Source organism: Hibiscus syriacus, unplaced genomic scaffold (genome assembly GCF_006381635.1).
Source record: "Hibiscus syriacus cultivar Baekdansim isolate YM2019G1 unplaced genomic scaffold, ASM638163v2 tig00117056_pilon, whole genome shotgun sequence".
Lineage (NCBI taxonomy): Eukaryota > Viridiplantae > Streptophyta > Magnoliopsida > Malvales > Malvaceae > Hibiscus > Hibiscus syriacus.
The window spans coordinates 2,779,266-2,789,997 of NW_024063539.1; the positions used below are offsets into that span (position 1 = coordinate 2,779,266).

The 10,732-nt window shown below is 34.9% G+C and overlaps 1 protein-coding gene across 1 annotated transcript; it reads left to right on the forward strand.

The window, feature by feature from the left end:
- The first annotated feature begins 993 nt into the window (after positions 1–993).
- LOC120197844 (probable trehalose-phosphate phosphatase D) lies at positions 994–3,843 on the forward strand. Its single transcript, XM_039199242.1, has 12 exons — positions 994–1,093; positions 1,184–1,459; positions 1,558–1,698; positions 1,781–1,852; positions 1,940–2,032; positions 2,262–2,318; positions 2,408–2,509; positions 2,595–2,672; positions 2,823–2,892; positions 3,021–3,091; positions 3,380–3,472; positions 3,576–3,843. The coding sequence occupies exons 2-12, from the start codon at positions 1,214–1,216 to the stop codon at positions 3,645–3,647; spliced, it is 1,095 nt and encodes a 364-aa protein (XP_039055173.1). The 5' UTR covers positions 994–1,093; positions 1,184–1,213; the 3' UTR covers positions 3,648–3,843.
- The last annotated feature ends 6,889 nt before the right edge of the window (positions 3,844–10,732 follow it).

Sequence of the window (10,732 nt, forward strand, 5' to 3'; positions counted from 1 at the left end):
GTAATCATAGTGATAGAAAGATTTATCTGATCATTGTGTTGTTAAAATTTAAAGATCAAGTGATATAATTGGAGTCAAAACCAAATTTTAGTACTATAATTTGAGCAACGGAAGATTTAATGATATAAACAAATTTTCCATTTTAAGAAATAACAACAAACAAAGAGTGCTTCACCTCGCTAGTTGTATTAATTCTTTATAGGTAATCATTTTGGAGTTTTTATTGCCATCTAATTATTACCCTTTCATTAGGATTGACTTGACAAGCTCTGAACTTTACTTCCTGTCATTTTACTTAACTTTTTATGTCAAATGGTCTAATCATATGCACATGCGGACTTACTACCCAATTTTTACTATGCTATTTTCATTTGATAGACCGTGAATAGTACTATAAAATTATTCAGGTTAGAATGATATTTACACGAAGATCTTTAAATAATAATGACACTCGAATTCAAATTTGACGGTCTTGTTGAATTCACACATTGTAGTAAATACTTGCAATAAAATTCAGCCAAAATAATTAAAAACTTGTCCTAAAAGTAATAACTTTGACAAAGATATATGTTGCTCTCCAATCCCACCATTGTTGTGTTAAACCCCAAATACTATACATCAAACTTTATAATAACAACCTGGGACTCTTCCCCAAGTGGTCCTTCACCAATGAGCTAAAATGGCTGATTTGTTTAGTTTATTCCAAACCTTTAACAATTACGAGTTCGAAGTGTAATTTATATCATTTTGCCAGCACAAGAAGTTAATGTTAATTAAAAAGAAAAACAAATTACAATAAAGCTTGAGAATTATTATTCTATGGAATCTTAAAGTGGTCCCTCGATTCAAAGAAGGAAAAAAAAGGGAGAGAGGAAGGTGTGAAAAGTACAAGTGGCCTGGAAAGTTCTGGCTGTTTGGTCCTTAGTGCCGTGAAACCAAGTTTATAAATTGATTTGAAAAGCCCAGTTTTTGTGTGCCTTGTTCGAGTTTTGTTTTAAGTTTTGCTTCTCCAACTCTAAACACTTTGTTGTTCTTGTGTCCGCTTAAGATCTTACATTATCATCATCTCTGTTTTCTTCACTTTTCTGTTCAGGTATCGAGGCCTGGCATTGAAAATCTGATTCTCTTTTAAGGTCTTTCTGGTTATCTGTGTTTAAAGTTTTGGTTTTGGGTTTTTATACAGAGGATAAGCAGGAAGAAGAGATAAAAAAGAATGACTAACCAACAAAATGTAGCGGTTCTTGACATGAAATCGCGTGGTTTAAGGAGCTTATTGCCTCCGTCGTCTCTGCCGGTGAGCAAGTCATTTTCTCCTACAGACCTTAAGATGCTATTGAAAAAGAGATTGGAAGGCGAGAAAGTAGGAACTAAAATGAATGCCTGGGTGGATTCAATGAGATCTTCTTCACCGACCCGTATCAGGTCCACTTATTCAACCGACGACAATAGTTCCTGGATTGTGGGTTCCTATTTCTTACTTCTCCACTTTCGCTTGTTAATGTTATGTCGTTTTAGATTAGCATTGGTGACCCTTTTGATTACATGTTCCTGAAACAGGTTCATCATCCATCGGCTTTGAGCATGTTCGACCAAATAATGGCTGCTTCGATAGGGAAACAGATAGTGATGTTTCTCGACTACGACGGCACTCTTTCCCCTATCGTCGAAGACCCGGATCGAGCTTTCATGTCCAGAGAGGTAAACCATTCCCGTTCATAAGCTGTCTCTTGACTCCGAGTTATACTCAAAATACTACAACTAAATTCATTTCTCTAATCAGATGAGAGCAGCTGTAAGAGATGTTGCTAGATATTTTCCAACAGCAATCGTGACGGGAAGGTGCCGGGACAAGGTACATTTTATTTTTCTCGACGAGGAAAACGTACGACTGTTGTTATGTAGAATGCTTGGCTTGATTTTCATGGTGAGTTTTCAACAGGTTTACAGCTTCGTAAAATTATCTGGCCTTTATTATGCCGGTAGCCATGGAATGGACATCAAGGGACCATCTAAAAGTTGCAAATACAAGAACGTAAGTAACAAACACCCACTTACCTTTTGAACAGTACGAAATATTTATAAGATAATATCTATTCTGATTTTTTTAATCACTTGATAATTTAAACTTGAGTCATTAAAGAGAATAACTATTTTTTAACCATAGAAGCTATTCAATGTATTCCATCAGTCTACTTTTTGTAATTTCGTCTGTTGTACTCTTTTGTAATATTTTCCTTTTCGTCCTTTGTCGGGTTCTTCAGGGTAATCGTGGTGTTCTTTTCCAACCGGCCAGTGAATTCTTGCCCATGATAGACGAGGTTTGTATGAATCAATTGAATTTAAAAGAGTAGAAGACAAATAAACAATGGATATAATTTTTTTTTTGAAAAAAAATTGTAACTTTCAGGTATATAAAGCGTTGGTAGAGAAGACAAAATCGATAGGGGGAGCCAAGGTGGAAAATAACAAGTTTTGTGTGTCTGTACACTTTCGATGTGTCGATGAAAAGGTACGAAACCGAAGCCGGTCTTGTCTTTTTCTTTCTATAATGCTGAAAATCTGTGGAACTGATTTTGCCTGTGCTTCATTGGCAGAGTTGGGCTGCCTTAGCTGAGCAAGTTAGATCAGTACTCAGCCAATACCCTAAGCTTAAACTAACTCAAGGGAGGAAGGTACATCCTTTTCTATATAATTCAATTCCTCTTTCTATTTCCTTTTCTCGTCCCTTTTCACCCCTTTTCATGGATACCAAAACTTTTCTTCAACAAGGTAAACAAAGTTACATCATTTTTGTTTTTCCTTTCATATTAAATCAATAATAGGTATTGGAGATTCGTCCGACCATCGAATGGGACAAAGGGAGAGCCCTTCAATTCTTATTGGAGGCACTAGGTGCTTGTAACTTAATTTCTCCCTTCTTATTTATTTTACAATTTAAATTATTTTATATATTTAAAAAATTACAGATGGTAAAAAAAAATCTCTTAATAGTACTAATTTTAATTTTATATCATGTTCAGGGTATGCAAATTCCAATGATGTTTTACCAATCTATATTGGCGATGATCGAACTGACGAAGATGCGTTTAAGGTATCTAATTGTAATTAATACTATCATAGAGCAAAAACGCTTGTTATGCGAATGAGTTTCAAATAAAAAAGTTATTGGTTTTTTAATAATATGAGGTGATTATAGGTATTATTTGTTCAATTTTTTTAGCTATTAGCAATACATACACCCGCATACGTAATTGCTTAAATATTGATCTTTTAGAAATAACAATATTCTCTTTTACTATTAAATCGTTCAATAAATTCTACGTAAATAAATCATTATTAAAATATAATTCAAATTTAAAACGTTTCTTTTTCTGACTAGGTTTTACGTGATAGAGGACAAGGGTTTGGGATTCTTGTTTCCAAAGTACCTAAAGAAACAAATGCTTCATATTCTCTCCAAGAACCATCCGAGGCAGGATTTCTAATCTTAGCATGCAATTTCCACTATTAATTTTGATTTTTTTTAATACTATCTTGGACTAACATGCATTTTTTTCCTTATTAAAATTGCACAGGTGGAGGAGTTTTTGAGGCGTTTGGTGGATTGGAAAAAAATATTCACACGGAGGAGGAGCACCATAATTTAAAAAATGTGCTTAGACATGCATATATGAGATATTCGAATGCCACCCTACGTATCTGATTAAAGGGTGGAATGACTATTAGTTAATTGATTATGTACTTTTCTCGTTTAGAGAGAGTTTGTAATTGTAATTAACTACCGATTTCCGAGGCTGTAATTTGATTAAAATGAGGAAAAGAAAATAATTAGAATAATTCCATTATTTTGAAGCCTTTTTCTCTTTCTTATACTCTTTTATTATTTGCATAGCCATTTGTTTATGAGATATTTTTAGATATGTTTTGACCATACAAATGATAAACATGCATGATTTTCTCTATTCTGATTAAAATTTCAGGAATAATTTTTGGTTAATTTTCTAAACCTTGACTTTCAATTAAATTTTAATTTTTTTTATCAATAATTATGCTGAGACATTCATCATGTGAGTGAAAGAATATATTTCATATTTAAAAATATATTTATAAAAAAAATATTCAATGGACAATTTTTTGTGGAGTGGTGAAGAATTTATGCAATTTCGTGCTAATCATGTGTTCAATTTTGGCAAGTAATAGTTTTTAGTTTTTTTATTTATTTAAAAAGACAAGATAAACCCTTATAATATTATTGATAAATGTTGAGTTTTAAACTTTTAATGCTGAAGAAGGGCCTAACATTGTCAATTACCGCTACCAACCCATAGGAAAGCTCGTAGATGATGGGGCACAGAGGCGTGAATTACTCTCTTAACCTTCCCCTTCAAGGTTGAGTACTTGAACCACTGTAGAAAGCTCCCGTAGTTGTTAGGTTGATTTTCTTAGCAATGTCACGGGGTTAGACTTCTTTTAGTCGATTCGTGCGGCACTTAGATGATTTCCAGGTCGAAATGGCGCCTAAGTCAGCCTTATCCACGTACTATGAGTCTCTGGCTCACTAAGCGACGAACAAACCCTCAAGGGTTAAACAACAATGCGGAAACGACACTTAATCGGGGCTAATCCAAGCCACTTGGGTTGAAGCGGATCTCTGAAGCACGAGCACTGTGGGAACTTCCTACGTCACCAAGACTTGATTAACTTTGGCACTTTGAAAGAACTCGGAAAATAACACTCTCGAGGCTATCTCAGCCCTCACGATCGGTAACACAAGCCACAAAGGCTTAAGCACAAAGGAGAACAAGCCGACAAGGCTAGAAAGCTAGCAAGCTAGAAAGCTAGAAAGAATGAACTCAGAGAGAGTAAGAGTAAATGCCTGAGTTTTATTACTCTGAAGAGAATGAATGAAGTGAATTGATTACAAATGAGGGGAGGAGCTCTCTATTTATAGTTGAGGCCCTCAAGATCCAATGGTCTAGATCAAAGTTCATTGACGGCTTACATTGAATCCTACCTTAACTAGAACTCTATCTCTAAGGTATTTGAATTCAAATAAAACATTATCCATAATTAAATCCATAATTATTGGATAATAATATCCTTTCTAGAATCTTCCAAGGAACGGGCCAGGTCTGATGGTTATGGGCAAGCCCAACACTCTGTATTATTCTTCTACAGAAATCTGCGCACATATGTCTCGGACCGAATCCACGAGCCTCGACAAAATTGCCCCCATCGAACATGTAACACCCTCGTCGCTTCTCTCGGACGCCTCGGACTTGATCCTTCACGAACTCGAGCCTTTACGGACTCGTAAGCATTCTCCAAGAACAAGGCCAACTCGCCATGCCCAACAAGCCCAAAGTATGCGCAATAGAACCCCTTCTGTGAACCTTTGCGCCAATATCCATGGACCCAAAAGTTTAGTCCGTGACACAATGCACATAATCAACCTTATGTTTTTATCCTTAAGTAATATATATCCTTTTCTTAAGGGCCTTGTTTATTTTTAACATTTCAATTAAGGACAACATTACACATTTTTCCTTTCACATTATTTTCTCATGAATTTTATCTAAATTCAATTTTTCTTTAATATTTATTTATATTTTCTTAGAATCTTTTTCTTTATTCACTCATCGGATGACCTGATATTAATTGTGTGAACACTTTTATTGTTAATTGAAGTTTCAAATTTTGAATTATTTGTTGATGATATCCTACTTAAGAATGCTGATTGAAGTAGCTAATTTCAAAATCAAAGTTGGAAAGAAACAACACTTCAAAGTGCTACATGTAACACCCAAATTAGGGGTCAAATTATGAGTTTTTGAAACTTATAGACATATTTAAAAAGTGCAGGAAATTCAGGAACCTAAACCTGAATTTATCCATTTTTTAATGGTGAAAAATAATTTCAATTAAACTTTTTCCTCCGATTGGTAAGAACCAAAATTCCCAAAATATTTCCCTAACCTAGCATCTGTCACTCCGTCGAACCAATGTCGCTCGGACGCCTTTGGAGCGCGTCGTCATGCCCTCCGAGCTCGCCATCGACCGGCGACCTCAACCCAACCCTGAGATCGATCAAATCGGCCATCGTCCATCGTGAATTAGAAGAAAATGCCAAAAATCTTCGTCGTTTCCCTCCTTTGATCCGCCTTGCTCTGGTCGCCGGTGAGTGTCACCGCCATCTCCACTTGAAGCACCATGGTCGTCCGACCAAAACCCCTAAGGCCATTCGATGTTAGATGTCGCCGTTCACCGTGTAGGAGCTTGCCTCGGTTCACCAAATCCCTAGCGTCATCACTAGTTTACCCCCGATCCCGGCCAGTTTAGACATAGGTTTGGCTCACGACTGCCATCAATGCATTCCCCACCTCCGTCCGCTCAAAACTCGACCGATGGGACGGGTCAACGTCGTTGATTTCGTCGATCGCTGGTGTGGGTAAGCGTTTCGGTCCTCTCTTTTTTAATTCCGTTGGATTTTAGCTGAAGGATGATGTTGTCTGGACTGATTTTGACAAGTGCCTGAACAAGGGGTAATCGGCCGACCACCCCGAGGTCGTCGCCGGTGTCATGTGCCACCACGCACCGCCGTACGCGCGTGGGGATTCCTTTCCAGCCAAAAATTCTGGAAAGTTGAGTCAACTCGATCGAGTTGACTGAGTCAGTTGAGTCAACTCAGACAGAGTCAACCGACCTATTGACTTTGGCCAGAGTTGACCATTGATCGGTCAGATCGTTGACTTTTACCGATGTGACTGTTGACCAGTGACTTTGACTGAAAAAGTCAAATTTTATGAAAAGCCATATTTTATGTATTTCAATGTCATGAGTCCGAATCTAAAGTCCTTTTCCCCAAATTCACACCCGATAAGTCGTTTTACAATGATTTACCTTCGGATTCAATATGGTTTTTCAATTAAGTTCAATTTCTGACGTAAAATTATTTGCTATGTATATGAGGAATTATTGGACATTGAATTAAAGTTCGAGGTCGATCGAATATAGTTTAAATAGTGGAATGATATGGCATGAAAATCGAGGTAATAGTATTACCTTTTGTATGCTTTTTGAAACCCACTAATAAATTGTAAATGCATGAATAGAAATGATTAGTCCATTAGGTATAGTTAACTATCTTTGGAATCAGACAAAAAATGGAATAAAGACGGAACACTGTATAAGGCTTAGACAGCTCGTAAAATAAATTGGCAAACCGATAAGAAATAAATCTCAGTTTAAAGATTCAATCAGTAAATCAATCAATCTCAGAACACGTAAATTCTGATTAATCTCATTAAAGGTTAACTGTTAGAAATATTTGGATAAGAAATTACCAAAAATAGCATTATGGGGTAAAATTATGAAAATACCCTTATATTGAAAAATGACCAAGACATCCCCTAGTAGTGAAAATAACCTCCAGTGATCAAAAGAATAAAGTACTCTGAACTCTAATGGAACTAGAATAATTTTAAGCCTAAGTTATTTGAAGTCATGACATTGACTGAATTGAATGAAATGACGATGATATCCTTAAAGGGTAAAAAGAAATATGGACGACTATGATAATGAAGACGTCATGAGAACTTATATCATGATCCATTGGAATCTTGGAATCATCGATTAAACTATTGATTTATTTGGAATGCCTCTGAAGTGTAATATGATTCGAAGCACGTCCAAGCCCTGGAATAACTAATACCCTCGTATCTGAAATGAACAAATCAACCTCAAATACCAAAATAACTATATTATATGACCAAGTTAAACTGAATAGAAGTACGATATATATTCGAATTTCGAAAATGATTGAATTACTCTGGAAACTCCAAAGTGACCGGATAGACTTGACTACCTAGGGTTAAGTGAGTGACTTGGATAAGCCTAGAAACACTGATGAACTTGCATGATGTACCGTCCCTAAGATCCATTCCGTAATGATTCTGAAGATGATCAATTCAACAAGAATTGACTGTATTAAAAAGTGAATACTATGGAAATGCAACAATTTGACCGGTTGACAGGTATCATTGATGGGACTTGTACAGTTCGGGTTAAATCGATATTCCGATAGATCAATACAAATCATAAATGCCCTTAATCTTCATTTCTCCCTTATCTGCTCAAATCACTAAGAATTCTCCAAGAACTTAATGCCCAAAATGCCTCTGATTTCCTGAATAATGGAAGCACTCTTATCATATCTGATAACACAAGTAACACAGATGCAAAGGATTCTAAATACCTTTCTGATTTCATAGTGCTTCCGAAAAATATCTAAATACTATATGATCTGGACAAATCATGTTCTGAATACCTAATGATCCCGTCAGTTAATGAACTCTTTCGATAGTGATTCTAACTTCCGACATTCTATCGGTATACTGAGGATTCATGTTTCCCTGCCCGATATGATTATCATGTACCTCCGAATAATATCTGGAACCTCTAGTGTGTTCCCTGACCACATAGATGTTTTCTCTTATTGTTGTTATGATCTCTGCTCTGATTTCTGATATCTCTATTGACTGACTGAAATTAATTTTATATGGGGTACTCTGGGACTCTGGTATGACTGAAAACTCTTGCAGGTTCAGTCGCTGCTGGTAATTCCTTGTATAGGTTCAACACCGAATGTTAATTCCTTATCTCTGGCAGGTTCATTCTTTTCTGGTAATTCCTTGTATAGGTTCAGCACTGACTGGTAATTCCTAATGGACCTAAGGCGACCCTTGGATAGGCTCTATAGCCCCGAGAATCTTTCTTGGGTAGGCTCTCAGGCCCCAATATGCTTCATTAGGTTATACAGTTCTGGGGAACTGCATATGGCGTTCGGTTGGAGGGATTACTATAGTTTTTAAAAAAATGTTTTAAATTGATATTGTTTTAAAAAGATCAGTACTTTTTCACTAGTTTTGTAGGAACACAGTAGATACCCTATTATGATCTCTTGAACCCAGTCATCTGAAACATTTTCTCTGAACCGAAAGCTTACTATCTTTTACTACCTGAAATATCACTGAGACCCCATCTCAGCATAAAAATCAGTAGATGTCCGAATAAATAAGGAAACATATGTTTGTATGGTATCTGCATGTTCTTCAGCATCATCTGGTACTTATGTATTACTGAGCTTTCCAAAGTTCACGCTGTTATTTATATTTTCAAGTCAAAATGATTAAACCAGTGCAACTATCGACATTAGTAAATGGGTTCCACCGGTGTTGCTTGTGGAGTACGGTGCATGTGATTAAGGGGTATGTAGCTTGTATTTTGTTTTTATATCCGAGTCTAGAATCTGTTTTATTTCTGAATATTTTTAAATTTTATTGTTGTGTTTATAAATTATATTTATGATTTTACATGTTTTAACAAAAATTTTAAATTTCTGGGATTTTTACGGTGGGTCGCTCTGGTGGCCCTAATGTGAAACCTCGGATCGAATCAGGTCACTTGTATCGATCTGTGGGTGTTACACTACATACCCATACCAACTCGAGCTCCTAGCTCGAAACAACCCTACGAATCCCACAAGCACTCAAAGAAGCATTCCACAGGCTTTTCAAAAAATCACACTAGAAAAAAGGATGATCCTTCGACTCCTCCCCTTTTGCATACCAAGCACAACTCTTCCATATGAAATATATGTAGAAAAAAATATAAAAAAATAATTGAGTTGATTTTAAAATATAAACATATAAATATTAAGATTTAAAACAATAAATATTATATTCTATTTTAAAATTTTTAAAATTATAAGCACTAAAATTGATCAAATTAAAATATAATGATTAAAACCACAATTTACACATAATATAGAGACTAATGAAATTTTTTACCTTTTAGCAAACTAGTTTATAATAATCATAATTTTTATAGTTGTTATTATTACAATGATTATAAAAATAAATTTATTATTATGATAACATATATTTGTCATTAATTTTAATTATTATTGATATCAAAATTTATTATAATAAAAAGTAAAATTTTGACTGACAAGTAATTTTATTGTCAAATCAAATATCAAGTAATAGTAAACATTTTATATGTCGTCGCTATCATATCTTTTTTCGCTAAAAAATAATTGATGCTTTGAGTATCTTAATAGTGTTTAATTTTTTGTGACAATAAAATTTGTGTCATAATTATATATTTATAGCGAGAATTTAATTATGGAAAAAAATAAACATCACAATTAGTACTATAATAGTAACAAAATAAAAATACACCATAATTATATTTAGTAATAGTATCGTACAAAAAATTTATCACAAGCAATTTAATATTTATAGTAAAATTACTTATAGTTGTTAGATTTGTCTAGAAATTAAGTTGACAAGTTGAAAATTTCATCTTGGTTGGTGGCCAACTTATTGGAAATTTCATCTTAGTTGGTGGCCAAACTTTGAACATGTGAATTTCATATTTGGTGGCTAACTTGTACACATTGGAAAAATTCTTTGGTAGGTGGCTAAACTTTGAACATATTGTTCTTGAAACTCAACTATAAATAGGCCTAAGTATTTCTATTAAAAATCATCCCAAAAACAATTTCTCTCTTCCTCTTGTATTCTTCATTCTCCCACTTTGGGAATTCCAAAGAATTTCATTTGTTGTAATATTGGCGATATAGTGAAGTTATCATCCGGTGTGGTGCCCGAGGAGTAGACAATATTGTCGTCGAACCTCGTAAATTTGGTATGTTCTCTCCTTTATTATT

Excerpts from the sequence above, each read along its gene's own strand:
- LOC120197844 (XM_039199242.1), top strand. The coding sequence starts at position 1,214 with ATGACTAACCAACAAAATGTAGCGGTTCTTGACATGAAATCGCGTGGT. Across the intron at positions 2,033-2,261 it reads AAAGTTGCAAATACAAGAAC|GGTAATCGTGGTGTTCTTTT; the intron begins GTAAGTAACAAA and ends CGGGTTCTTCAG. Across the intron at positions 2,893-3,020 it reads ATTCTTATTGGAGGCACTAG|GGTATGCAAATTCCAATGAT; the intron begins GTGCTTGTAACT and ends TATCATGTTCAG.